At 37.5% G+C, this 15,098-nt stretch overlaps 1 protein-coding gene across 2 annotated transcripts in view; it reads right to left on the reverse strand.

Moving 5' to 3' along the window:
* C10H12orf50 (chromosome 10 C12orf50 homolog) overlaps positions 1–13,687 on the reverse strand; it is a 32,103-nt gene extending 18,416 nt beyond the window's left edge. For both annotated transcript variants that reach the window (XM_026454607.2, XM_023221581.3), the window contains exons 1-3: positions 13,632–13,687; positions 11,234–11,353; positions 10,776–10,896 (exon numbers count right to left, since the gene is read on the reverse strand). In XM_026454607.2, the coding sequence (XP_026310392.1) occupies positions 10,776–10,896; positions 11,234–11,245 (133 nt within the window). In that variant the 5' untranslated portion in view covers positions 11,246–11,353; positions 13,632–13,687. The remainder of the gene's footprint in view (positions 1–10,775; positions 10,897–11,233; positions 11,354–13,631) is intronic.
* Positions 13,688–15,098: the final 1,411 nt, after the last annotated feature.

A 15,098-nucleotide genomic window follows, 5' to 3' on the forward strand; every position in this document is an offset into this window, starting at 1 on the left:
GTCTCCCGGGTTTTACGCTATCCTCCTGCCTCAGCCTCCCGAGTAGCTGGGACTACAGGCGCCCGCCACCTCGCCCGGCTAGTTTTTTTTTTTTTGTAGTTTTTAGTAGAGACGGGGTTTCACCATGTTAGCCAGGATGGTCTGGATCTCCTGACCTCGTGATCCGCCCGTCTCGGCCTCCCAAAGTGCTGGGATTACAGGCTTGAGCCACCACGCCCGGCCAATTTTTTTAATTAAAAAGACAATAACAAGTGTTGACAGGGATGTGAAGAAACTGCAATCTTCGTACATTGCAATCAGGAATGTAAAATGCTGTAGCTTCTTTAGAATACAATTTGGCAGTTCCTCAAAAGATTAAACATGGAGTCATCCTATGTCTCATCTATTACATTTTCAGCTACTTACCAAAAGATGTGAAAATATATGTCCATATTATACAAATATAATCATTTGTACACAAATGTTTATATCAACATTGTTTATAACAGTCAAAAAGTGGAAACAAACTAAATTTCCATTCTCTGATAAGTGAATAAATAAAATGTGGCATATCCATAGAATGGAGTGCTATTTGGCTATAAAAAGTAATAAAGTACTGTTGCATGTGACAACATGGATGAATTTTGAAAACATGCTAAGTGGAAAAAGTCATTCACAAAAATAATATATTGTATGATCCCATTTATATAAAATATCAAAAACAGATACATTTATAGAAACAAGAAGTAGTGACTGTGTAGGTTTTGGGAATTGGGAAAAAAGGAGGAGTAACTGTTAATGGGTGTGAGTTTCTTTTTTGGAGTTATCCAGTGTTCCATTGGAAAGAAATGAGGAGTAACTATTAATTGGTGTGGATTTCCTTTTAAGAGTGATCCAGTGTTCCAAAGTCGAATATTGTTCTTTGATCCATTTTGAGTTAATTTTTGTTCATGATGTGATGCAGTTGTGCTACTTAACTACTTTGCATGTGGCTATCTAGTTGTCTTGGCACCATTTGTTGAAAATACTATTTTTTCCTCATTGAATGGCCTCTATGCCCTTGTTGAAAATCTATTGAGCATAAACTGATTCATATAAAAGTTTATTTCTGGTCTTACAATCCTGTCTCAGTGATATATAGATCAATTTTTATGCTAGTCCAAATAGTCTTGATTACTTCAGTTTTGTAGTAACTTGTAGGTTTTGAAATCAAGAAGTGCAAAAGTCCTCCAAATTTGGTCTCCATTTTCCTGATTTTTTTTTTTTTTCCACTATTCTGGGTCCCTTAAATTTCCATATAAATTTTACAATCACCTTCTCAATTTCTGCAAATAAGTCTATTGGGATTTTGATAACTTCTACATTGAACCTGTGGATCAATTTGGAAAATACTGGCACACCAACCACAAAGTCAATCTATGAACAAGGATATCTCTATTTTTCAAGGTTTTCTTTAATTTCTTTCAAAACTCTTTTGTAGTTTTCTGAATATAAACTTTGCACATCTTATGTTAAATTAATTCCTAAATATTTTTTCCTCTTTGATGGTATTGTAAGTGGGATTTTTTTCATTTCACTTTCAGTTTGTTCATTGCTACTGTAAAGTAACATAATCCATTACTGTATATTAATATTGTATCCTACAATGTTGCTGAACATATTTCAAATAATTTTTAGATTTCTAGAATTAGGGGGCGGAGCAAGATGGCTGAATAGGAACAGCTCCAGTCTCCAGCTCCCAGCGCGAGTGACATAGAAGACAGGTGATTTCTGCATTTTCAACTGAGGTACTGGGTTTATCTCACTAGGGAGTGCCAGACAATTGGTGCTGGTCAGCTGTTGCAGCCCGACCAGCGAGAGCTGAAGCAGGGCGAGGCATTGCCTCACCTGGGAAGCACAAGGGGAAAGGGAATCCCTTTTCCTAGCCAGGGGAATTGAGACACACAACACCTGGAAAATCGGGTAACTCTCACCCCAATACTGCGCTTTAAGCAAACGGGCACACCAGGAGATTATATCCCACACCTGGCCTCGAGGGTCCCATGCCCACGGACCCTTCCTCATTGCTAGCACAGCAGTCTGCGATCTAACTGCAAGGCAGCAGCCAGGCTGGGGGAGGGGTGCCCGCCATTGCTGAGGCTTAAGTAGGTAAACAAAGCCCTGGGAAGATCGAACTGGGTGGAGCTCACAGCAGCTCAAGGAGGCCTGCCAGTCTCTGTAGACTCCACCTCTGGGGACAGGGCACAGCTAAACAACAACAACAACAGAAAAAAAAAAAAAAAAAGCAGCAGAAACCTCTGCAGACGCAAGTGACGCTGTCTGACAGCTTTGAAGAGAGCAGTGGATCTCCCAACACGGAGGTTGAGAGCTAGGAACGGACAGACTGCCTGCTCAAGTGGGTCCCTGACCCCTGAGTAGCCTAACAGGGAGACATCCTCCACTAAGGGCAGACCGACACCCCACACCTCACACGGTGGAGTACACCCCTGAGAGGAAGCTTCCAAAGCAAGAATCAGACAGGTACACTCGCTATTCAGCAGTATTCTATCTTCTGCAGCCTCTGCTGCTGACTCCCAGGCAAACAGGGTCTGGAGTGGACCTCAAGCAATCTCCAACAGACCTACAGCTGAGGGTCTTGACTGTTAGAAGGAAAACTAACAAACAGGAAGGACACCCACACCAAAACCCCATCAGTGCGTCACCATCATCAACACTAGAGGCAGATAAAACCACAAAGATGGGGAAAAAGCAGGGCAGAAAAGCTGGAAATTCAAAAAATAAGAGCACATCTCCCCCTCCAAAGGAACGCAGCTCATCGCCAGCAACGGACCAAAGCTGGACGGAGAATGACTTTGACGAGATGAGAGAAGAAGGCTTCAGTTCATCAAACTTCTCAGAGCTAAAGGAGGAATTACGTACCCAGTGCAAAGAAATGAAAAATCTTGAAAACAGAGTGGAAGAATTGATAACCAGAATAATTAATGCAGAGAAGGCCATAAACGAACTGACAGATGAAAATCATGACACGAGAAATATGTGACAAATGCACAAGCTTCAGCAACCGACTCGATCAACTGGAAGAAAGAGTATCAGCGATTGAGGATCAAATGAATGAAATGAAGCGAGAAGAGAAGTCTAAAGAAAAAAGAAGAAAAAGAAACAAACAAAGCCTGCAAGAAGTATGGGATTATGTAAAAAGACCAAATCTACGTCTGACTGGGGTGCCTGAAAGTGAGGAAGAAAATGGAACCAAGTTGGAAAACACTCTTCAGGGTATCATCCAGGAGAACTTCCCCAACCTAGTAGGGCAGGCTAACATTCAAATTCAGGAAATACAGAGAACACCACAAAGATACTCCTCGAGAAGAGCAACTCTAAGACACATAATTGCCAGATTCACCAAAGTTGAAATGAAGGAAAAAATCTTAAGGGCAGCCAGAGAGAAAGGTCAGGTTACCCACAAAGGGAAGCCCATCAGACTGACAGCAGATCTCTCGGCAGAAACTCTACAAGCCAGAAGAGAGTGGGGGCCAATATTCAACGTTCTTAAAGAAAAGAATTTTAAACCCAGAATTTCATATCCAGCCAAACTAAGTTTCATAAGTGAAGGAGAAATAAAATTCTTTACAGATAAGCAAATGCTTAGAGATTTTGTCACCACCAGACCCTGAAGGAAGCACTAAATATGGAAAGGAACAACCGGTACCAGCCATTGCAAAAACATGCCAAAATGTAAAGACCATCGAGGCTAGGAAGAAACTGCATCAACTAATGAGGAAAATAACCAGTTAATATCATAATGGCAGGATCAAGTTCACACATAACAATATTAACCTTAAATGTAAATGGACTAAATGCTCCAATTAAAAGACACAGACTGGCAAACTGGATAAAGAGTCAAGACCCATCAGTCTGCTGTCTTCAGGAGACCCATCTCACATGCAGAGACATACATAGGCTCAAAAAAAAGGGATGGAGGAAGATCTACCAAGCAAATGGAGAACAAAAAAAAGCAGGGGTTGCAATCCTAGTCTCTGATGAAACAGACTTTAAACCATCAAAGATCAAAAGAGACAAAGAAGGCCATTACATAATGGTAAAGGGATCAATTCAACAGGAAGAGCTAACTATCCTAAATATATATGCACCCAATATAGGAGCACCCAGATTCATAAAGCAAGTCCTTATAGACTTACAAAGAGACTTAGACTCCCATACAATAATAATGGGAGACTTCAACACCCCACTGTCAACATTAGACAGATCAACGAGACAGAAAGTTAACAAGGATATCCAGGAATTGAACTCATCTCTGCAACAAGCAGACCTAATAGACATCTACAGAACTCTCCACCCCAAATCAACAGAATATACCTTCTTCTCAGCACCACATCACACTTATTCCAAAATTGACCACGTAATTGGAAGTAAAGCACTCCTCAGCAAATATTCAAGAACAGAAATTATAACAAACTGTCTCTCAGACGACAGTGCAATCAAACTAGAACTCAGGACTAAGAAACTCAATCAAAACCGCTCAACTACATGGAACCTGAATAACCTGCTCCTGAATGACTACTGGGTACATAACGAAATGAAGGCAGAAATAAAGATGTTCTTTGAAACCAATGAGAACAAAGATACAACATACCAGAATCTCTGGGACACATTTAAAGCAGTGTGTAGAGGGAAATTTATAGCACTAAATGCTCACAAGAGAAAGCTGGAAAGATCTAAAATTGACACTCCAACATCACAATTAAAAGAACTAGAGAAGCAAGAGCAAACACATTCAAAAGCTAGCAGAAGGCAAGAAATAACTAAGATCAGGGCAGAACTGAAGGAGATAGAGACACAAAAATCCTCCAAAAAATCAATGAATCCAGGAGTTGGTTTTTTGAAAAGATCAACAAAATTGATAGACCGCTAGCAAGACTAATAAGGAAGAAAAGAGAGAAGAATCAAATAGACGCAATAAAAAACGATAAAGGGGATATCACCACCGACCCCACAGAAATACAAACTACCATCAGAGAATACTATAAACACCTCTACACAAATCAACTAGAAAATCTAGAAGAAATGGATAATTTCCTGGACACTTACACTCTCTCAAGACTAAACCAGGAAGAAGTTGAATCCCTGAATAGACCAATAGCAGGCTCTGAAATTGAGGCAATAATTAATAGCCTACCAACCAAAAAAAGTCCAGGACCAGATGGATTCACAGCTGAATTCTACCAGAGGTACAAGGAGGAGCTGGTACCATTCCTTCTGAAACTATTCCAATCAATAGAAAAAGAGGGAATCCTCCCTAACTCTTTTTATGAGGCCAACATCATCCTGATACCAAAGCCTGGCAGAGACACAACAAAAAAAGAGAATTTTAGAGCAATATCCCTGATGAACATCGATGCAAAAATCCTCAATAAAATACTGGCAAACCAGATCCAGCAGCACATCAAAAAGCTTATCCACCATGATCAAGTGGGCTCCATCCTGGGATGCAAGGCTGGTTCAAGAAACGCAAATCAATAAACATAATCCAGCATATAAACAGAACCAAAGACAAAAACCACATGATTATCTCAATAGATGCAGAAAAGGCCTTTGACAAAATTCAACAGCCCTTCATGCTAAAATGCTCAATAAATTCGGTATTGATGGAACATATCTCAAAATAATAAGAGCTATTTATGACAAACCCACAGCCAATATCATACTGAATGGGCAAAAACTGGAAAAATTCCCTTTGAAAACTGGCACAAGACAGGGATGCCCTCTCTCACCACTCCTTTTCAACATAGTGTTGGAAGTTCTGGCTAAGGCAATCAGGCAAGAGAAAGAAATCAAGGGTATTCAGTTAGGAAAAGAAGAAATCAAATTGTCCCTGTTTGCAGATGACATGATTGTATATTTAGAAAACCCCATTGTCTCAGCCCAAAATCTCCTTAAGCTAATAAGAAACTTCAGCAAAGTCTCAGGATACAAAATTAATGTGCAAAAATCACAAGCATTCTTATACAACAGTAACAGACAAACAGAGAGCCAAATCATGAATGCATTTCCATTCACAATTGCTTCAAGGAGAATAAAATAACTAGGAATCCAACTTATAAGGGATGTAAAGGACCTCTTCAAGGAGAACTACAAACCACTGCTCAGTGAAATAAAAGAGGACACAAACAAATGAAAGAACATATTGCTGGGTGCGGTGGCTCAAGCCTGTAATCCCAGCACTTTGGGAGGCCGAGATGGGTGGATCATGAGGTCAGGAGATTGAGACCATCCTGGCTAACATGGTGAAACCCCGTCTCTACTAAAAAATACAAAAAACTAGCCAGGCGAGGCAGCAGGCACCTGTAGTCCCAGCTATTCGGGAGGCTGAGGCAGGAGAATGGCGTAAACCCGGGAGGCGGAGCTTACAGTGAGCCGAGATCTGGCCACTGCACTCCAGCCTGGGTGACAGAGCAAGACTCCGTCTCAAAAAAAAAAAAAAAAAAAGAACATACCATGCTCATGGATAGGAAGAATCAATATCGTGAAAATGGCCATACTGCCCAAGGTAATTTATAGATTCAATGCCATCCCCATCAAGCTACCAATGACTTTCTTCACAGACTTGGAAAAAACTGCTTTAAAGTTCATATGGAACCAAAAAAGAGCCCGCATTGCCAAGACAATCCTAAGTCAAAAGAACAAAGCTGGAGGCATCACGCTACCTGACTTCAAACTATACTACAAGGCTACAGTAACCAAAAGAGCATAGTACTGGTACCAAAACAGAGATATAAACCAATGGAACAGAACAGAGTCCTCAGAAATAATACCACACATCTACAGCCATCTGATCTTTGATAAACATGAGAAAAACAAGAAATGGGGAAAGGATTCCCTATTTAATAAATGGTGCTGGGAAAATTGGCTAGCCATAAGTAGAAAGCTGAAACTGGATCCTTTCCTTACTCCTTATACAAAAATTAATTCAAGATGGATTAGAAACTTAAATGTTAGACCTAATACCATAAAAACCCTAGAAGAAAACCTAGGGAATACCATTCAGGACACAGGCACGGGCAAGGAGTTCATGTCTAAAACACCAAAAGCAATGGCAACGAAAGCCAAAATTGACAAATGGGATCTAATTAAACTAAAGAGCTTCTGCACAGCAAAAGAAACTACCATCAGAGTGAACAGGCAACCTACAGAATGCGAGAAAATTTTTTCAATCTACTCATCAGACAAAGGGCTAATATCCAGAACCTACAAAGAACTCAAACAAATTTACAAGAAGAAAACAAACAACCCCATCAAAAAGTGGGGAAAGGATATGAACAGACATTTCTCAAAAGAAGACATTCATACAGCCAACAGACACATGAAAAAATGCTCATCATCACTCGCCATCAGAGAAATGCAAATCAAAACCACAATGAGATACCATCTCACACCAGTTAGAATGGCAATCATTAAAAAGTCAGGAAAAAACAGGTGCTGGAGAGGATGTGGAGAAATAGGAACACTTTTACACTGTTGGTGGGATTGCAAACTAGTTCAACCATTGTGGAAGACAGTATGGCAATTCCTCAAGGATCTAGAACTAGAAGTACCATATGACCCAGCCATACCATTACTGGGGATATACCCAAAGGATTATAAATCATTCTGCTATAAAGATACATGCACACTTATGTTTACTGTGGCACTATTCACAATAGCAAAGACTTGGAATCAACCCTAATGTCCATCAGTGACAGACTGGATTAAGAAAATGTGGCACATATACACCATGGAATACTATGCAGCCATAAAAAAGGATGAGTTTGTGTCCTTTGTAGGGACATGGATGCAGCTGGAAACCATCATTCTTAGCAAACTATCACAAGAACAGAAAACCAAACACCGCATGTCCTCACTCATAGGTGGGAACTGAGCAATGAGATCACTTGGACTCGGGAAGGGGAACATCACACACCAGGTCCTATCGGGGGAGCGGGGGGGGGAGGGATTGCATTGGTAGTTATACCTGATGTAAATGACGAGTTGATGGGTGCTGACGAGTTGATGGGTACAGCACACCAACATCACACAAGTATACATAGGTGACAAACCTGCACGTTATGCACATGTACCCTAGAACTTAAAGTATAATAAAATAAATAAATAATAAGATTTCTAGAATTTTGGAAATAAAAGATCATGCCTGGATTTATATAAAAAATCCAGGACTGACATCATACTTGATGAAATCTGAAAGCTTTACCCCTAAGATCGGGAATAAGACAAGAGTGTTCATTCTTGTCATTAGTAGTCAAGACAGGGAAATTGTTGCAGTATAATCAGCTAAAAGGCTTCTAGATTGGAAAGAAAGATGCAACAGGTCTCTTGCTTTCCACCTGAAAGTTTTCCTTTAGTATTTATTTTCAGATGAACATACTGGCAACAAATTCTCTCAGTTTTTGTTTTCTGGGAATGTCTTTGTTTGCCTTTTTATTTTTGAAATACAGCATTTAAAAGTAGTTTTCTGGACAAAGATTCTTGATTGCCACAACTTTTGTTCTTGCAGTCTACAGTGAATACTGCCTATATTGTTTCTGATGGGAAGGTAGCTGTTAATCATACTGCAGTTCTATTATATGTAATAAAACATTTTTATCTTCTTGTTTTCCAGAATTTGCCTTTATCACTGGTATTTATCATTTTTTATATTGTGTCTGGCTGCAGATATATTTGTGTATATCCAACTTAGAGTTTGTTGAGCTTCTTGTATATTCAGATTAATTTTTTAATCAAATTTGGGGAATTTCAGCCATTATTTTTTCTTTCCTTACATTTTAGTAAAATGCCTCATATTTATCTTAGGCTTTGTTCATCTCTTTTTCATTTATTTTTCTCTTGGTTTTTCAGATTGTATAATCTACGTTGATTTATCTTCAAATTTACCGGTTCTTTCTTTTGCAGTTCTCAAATCTACCCTTGATCCCTTATAGTATTTTTTTTTTCCATTTCAGATATTGTGTGCTCAACTCCAAAATTTCCATTTTTTAGGTTTTTTTCATGGTTTTTATCCATTGATAGTCTCTATTGTTGAGATGTTGTCATAATACTGTTCTTTACTTCTTTACGCAGGAGTTTAGGTCTTTGGACATATTATAATTATTGCTTTAAATCATTGTCTGCTCATGAACACTTTTCGAAGGAAGACATATATGCAGCCAACAAACGTATGAAAAAATGCCCATCATCACTAATCATTAGAGAAAGGCAACTCAAAACCACAATGAGATACTATCTCACACTAATCAGAATGGCTATTATTAAAAAGCTAAAAAATAACAGATGCTGATGAGGCTGCAGAAAAAAGGGTATGCTTATACACTACTAGTGGGAATGTACAATTAGTTCAGCCATTGTGGAGAGCAGTTTGGCAGAAAGAACTTAAAACAGAAATACCATTTGACCCAGCAATCCCATTATTTGGTATATACAGTCTACCATGAAGACACATGCATGTGTATGCTCATCACAGCTCTATTCACAATAGCAAAAACATGGAGTCAACCTAAATGCCCAACAATGGAAGACTGGATAAAGAAAATGTGGCACATATACACGATGAAATACTACACAGCCACAAAAAAGAATAAGATCATGTCCTTTGCAGCAACATGAACGGAGCTGGAGGCCATTATCCTAAGTGAACTGACACACTAATAGAAAACAAAACACTGTACCTTCTCACTTATGAATGGGAGCTAAACATTGAGTATGCATGGGCACAAAGAAGGAAAGAACAGACACTGGGGCCAACTTGAGGGTGGAGGGTGAGAGGAGGGTGAGGATTGAAAAACTACCTATCAGGTACTATGCTTATAACCTGGGTGACAAAATAATATGTACACCAAACCCCAGGACATGCGATTTATCTTTAGAACAAACCTGCACAAACAAACCTGTACCCCTGAAGTAAAAATAAAAGTTAAAAAAAAATCAATGCACAGTTGAACATCAGAACCCTCTCATAGGCATTCTGTTGCCTCCTTTATTTCTGTATGTGGATTATACTTTTCTGTTTCTTTGCATGTCTTATAATTTTTATTGAAAACTCAGAATGTGTGATAATATATTGTAGCAACTCTGACTATTGATTTCTCATCCTAAATCTGAAGCTGTTTTTTAATTTTTGAGTGACTTTGTTGGAATATTTTAGTAAAATTTATTTTCTCCCACAATATGCAGCCTCTGTTGTCATTGCTCAGAGGATGTAGCCCTGGCATGTCCACAGTTAACAGGGATAACGAGGGCTTTAGCAGATCTCATTTTACCCCATTCCCTGGTTTCTCTGTTAATCTGTCCACCTCTATTGGTATCACACTGAGATGTTAGCTTCCATTCTTTGCTGGTGTAATGCTCCATTGTTTTCATCAATGCACTAGGGCATAAATTGCTCCACAGTTTAACCCAAGTAAATTCTTGGCTTCAGTTGTGTAATACTTTGCTAAGACACAGCCTCCTTCTATTTAGTGAGGTCAGTAGCTGTCTTACTTTTCATATGAATAAAATCCATTTTAGATACACATAAAGTTAACTTGCTCTTTGTTCACTTCATCTTGTTAGTTACTTAATGGCTCATTCTAAGCTTTCTCTCATCTCATGTAGAATCATTCCAAATTACCCACTGGCTATTAAATTGCATTGCTCACCTTGTCATACTTTTTAAATGTGTCATTCTATGCTGCTACTCCAAAACAAGATTAGAATATGGTGTGTCCATGTTATTCAAAAAATGTACTCACTGCTACTTGGTGGCAAAAATAATCCATTGATATTTCGAGGTTTGCTGTGATAAAAGATACAGCTGATCTTCACACAACCAAGAGGCTGAGTTTCCCAGAAGCAGGAAATGCTGCAGTTTTGCTAGATAAAATAAGATGGGGGGAAATGTAATGATTAGATGCCCTATTTACAACAAATACAATGTGGTACAATACTGCACAATGACACAAAAATGGTTAGTTAACTGATTTAGGATCATGTGTGTTTTCCAGCTTTCAGTGTTTCTAAGCCCTGCTATTCAAAAGCTGCAATGGGTATTTCTAAAACATGTTCCTCCATTAAGTTGAAAAAGTTGCAAAATGTCTAAAATCAAATAGAAGGAAGAATGATTTCTTCCCTATTGTTTTGTAAAAGTATAATTCAGCATTATTGAAGGGAAATGCTTTTTAACAAAAATGATGATGCTAAGTAATTCTACCTGCATTTCCATGTGTCTAAATCTGCAAAGTGGATCTAAACATTTCCTCTCTCTCCATAATGAGCACACAGTGTCACTGCCAAGGGCCTCTTCACAGTGTCGGAATCGGCACTGGGAACCCTAAAAGAAAAAGTAAACAGTGTAGAAAGCTCAATATGTTGACATTAGTGTTTAACAACAATAGGTCGCTAATTTGTTAAAGAAAATACGAGTAGATTAAATTAGAATCACAAAGATATACACTATCAATTTTAGACCATAAGTCTAAATTTTAGCAAGTTAGTCTAACTTCGGTGAGAAAGCAACAAGATAATCTAATGATTAAATAGTACAACATGCCGCAAATCACTGATAAAACACTACTTTTTGTTATTCGTTAATCCATATGGTTCACTAAGAATAGAGATGTAAGAATCCAGTGACACTTTGATCACAATTCAGTGACAGAACAACTTAATTTCTCGTTCTGAAGAAAGCCAGATGAAACTTTTAAGAAACCCTACCTATATTCTAATTGTGAAAATGATTTATATTAATCAATCCTTTTATTAGATCATCTGTTTTCTCAGCTTATGGAGATACTGTTAAGTTTTTATGGAACTTAAAATTTAAGTTATTGTGGAATTTTAATTATTATATTATGATGTACTACATTAAATATATGTACTTTGTGCCTTTAGCTTAGAAAATAAACAATTGCCTATACATATACTCACTGACTTCCTTATATGACAACACAAGTAGATGTGTATTGTTTCAATGGGCTGCTATTACTTTTTTAAAATTCCATGTTCTTTTAAACGCAAACACACAGTTGGTAAAAACTACTACAAGCCCCTGTTGTGTGGGAAGAGAGGTGGACAACATTCTTCTCTCTTTTGACACATGTTCCATGGTTGTTCGCTATCTTTTATCTCTCTCCTACTTCCATCTTCACTCTCTCCCCCTTGTTAAAGTAGATCCATGTACTCTCACAGCATGGGTTTGTGGGCAGAGGTTTTCAAGTCAATAAACTGGTATTTGAAAGCCTGGGCTCCACTACTTGCCCATCGTCACAAAGTTAATACTTAACTCATCCTCTCTGTGCTTTAGTTTTCTCATCTGTGTACAGGAAATAAAAAATACTTTCCTCACAGGTTAGCTGCAAAAATGATGTGATACAAGGTATTGTGAGCTATTATTATTATTTATTCATTTAATTATTTACTGGTAACTTACTCATTAGTCACTGTACTAAGTACTTGAGGATACAGCAGTGAAATAGACAAAACACTCTGCCCACCTGGGACATGAAATCTGTTATTATTCTTTATTATCCTAGCATTTAATTTAACAGGTAACATAAATGAATCTAATTTCTGTGGTCAGAGAGGTTGAGTCCATTCAGGTTTCCTAACAGTGAGGAAACACTTTAAACCAGACATAACATATTTTTCGCTGGATTATTTCTTGCATGAGCACGAAGCTCCAAATATTGAGTTTCTACCTTTATCTGGTTTTATGAAGATCCATTCATCCTAATACATTGGAGGAATTATCAGTTTTTCCCATTTAACTTTATAAACTTTATGTGGCCAATTTGTTTATATTAATTATTTTCTTTTTTACGATATTTAAATATTTGTTGTTACTTAGACTTTTGACAGAGGAAAATTCAGTAATTGGGTAAATAAATTTCAAATAAGAAAACAGATTTATTACAATAAGTTTGACAGTTACCTGAATTCAACTATTTGAATTTATAATGACTGGAATGATATTAATTAAAACAATATCTTATAACATATAACGTTTCAATATTAGGAATTTAATGTCTCAAGGTGCCATAACATAGGCAAAAGTGCCACATGAAGATTCAAAAGCTATAGGCATGTAACTGGCATATATAAGGGTAGTTTCAAACAAATAATAATTTCAAATTATCTCAGATTTCTTCAGAGAAATTCAGTATGTCAAAAATACATGCTAGGCTTTTACTCTAGATTTTACATATATAAGATATCTGACAAGAAAATAGTAAACTTTGGCTCAGCAATGCAAGTTATTGCCATATCTTCCTTCATTCTACTCAAATTAAGCATGTGAAGTACTGTCAGTTGTACAATATTTACCTTTATGCATGTGGAATTAAAAAAGAAATAGCAGTCATTCCCAACTTCTGCCATTTTCAACTCTCTTGCTGCTAATCCAATGTTTGTTTGTTTTTTTTTTTTTTTTTTTTGAAAAATATATATGAATTGCAGGAATGCAAATACAAAAACTATCAGTATGTAAAGGGGGAAAAATAATTTCTTTTCCACAGTCTTTCAGGCTTTTAAGTATTCCTTTAAAACTGACCTCCTGTTGACAGTATATTACACAATAGATAATTCTTAAACAAATTTAAATTAGAAGATACCTTCTCTAGCTTTGCAGAAATGTTGAAAGTGGTTGCTAGTAAGCACACAAACTCAAACTTCTAGAATTTTCCTCATTGTTACCTAATCCATTGTTTGCTCATCATAAATGACCTCACATGTAACTGTAGGTCAATGTTCACTCAGGTGAACTGTAGTTTTCTTACTCAGTTTTAGCATATTAACTAAAAAGGACTAGCAAAAATAAAATAGCATATTTTAATCTTTCAATGTTCTAGTTGAATATGGACTATAAACTAGTTTATGCTTTTATAATAGAAAGTGATAAGTATTTCACAAGTAAACAACTATTTCTAAATCTTCGTTTCTATAGAGGGTTTGATAATAACACTAAAAATTTGACATAGGTAAATGAGATACTCATATTCTAAGATAATAAAAACAACTATTTCAATATATACTCTCTGCTATCCATTGATTTGGGAAAAATCATCTTTAAATTGTGATATATTAATAACTACCTGAAAATATATTAGGCTACTTAATCATCATGTAGCCAGATTCCATTTATTTTTCATCCATCATAAAAAAAGAAATATCTTCTTCCTATAGCAGAAAGATTCCAGAGTGCTTGAAGGTTTTGAGAATGTGTTGAAAACAAATGAAATGCTCTGATTCCCAGAATGAAACACTTCAATCAGCAGTTATTGATATGTTCCTCTTAGTATCTTTAATCAAAGAATTAAAACCTAGCAGAAATTAATAAAAAATATTCATCATAAATGTATCAGTCCGTTTTCATGCTGCTGATAAAAACATACCCAACTGGGAAGAAAAAGAGGTTTAATTGGACTTACAGTTCCATATGGCTGGGGAGGCCTCAGAATCATGGCAGGAGGCGAAAGGCACTTCTTACACTGGGGTGGCAAGAGAAAATGAGGAGAAAGCAAAGGCAGACATCCCTGATAATCCCATCAGATCTCATGAGACTTATTCACTATCATGAGATTAGCATGGGAAAGACCCATCCCCATGATTCAATTACCTCCCCCTCTCTCCCTCCCACAACATGTGGGAATTCTGGGAGATACAATTTAAGTTGATATTTGGGTGGAGACAGAGCCAAACCACATCATTCCACCACTGGCCCCTTCAAACTTCAAGTCCTCACATTTCAAAACCAATCATGCCTTCCCAACAGGACCCCAAAGTCTTAACTCATTTCAGCATTAATCCAAAAGTCCACAGTCCAGAGTCTCATCTGAAACAAGGCAAATCCCTTCCACCTATGAGTCTGTAAAATCAAAAACAAGTTAGTTACTTCCTAGATACAATGGGGGTACAGGTATTGGGCAAAGCTACTCCAAGTGGGATAAATAAAAAACAAAGGAGTTACAGGCCCCATGCATGTCCAAAATCCAGCAGGGCAGTCAAATTTTAAACCTCCAAAATGATCTCCTTCAATTCCAGGTCGCACATCCAGGTCATGTGGATACAAAAGGTGGGTT

Source organism: Piliocolobus tephrosceles, chromosome 10 (genome assembly GCF_002776525.5).
Source record: "Piliocolobus tephrosceles isolate RC106 chromosome 10, ASM277652v3, whole genome shotgun sequence".
Lineage (NCBI taxonomy): Eukaryota > Metazoa > Chordata > Mammalia > Primates > Cercopithecidae > Piliocolobus > Piliocolobus tephrosceles.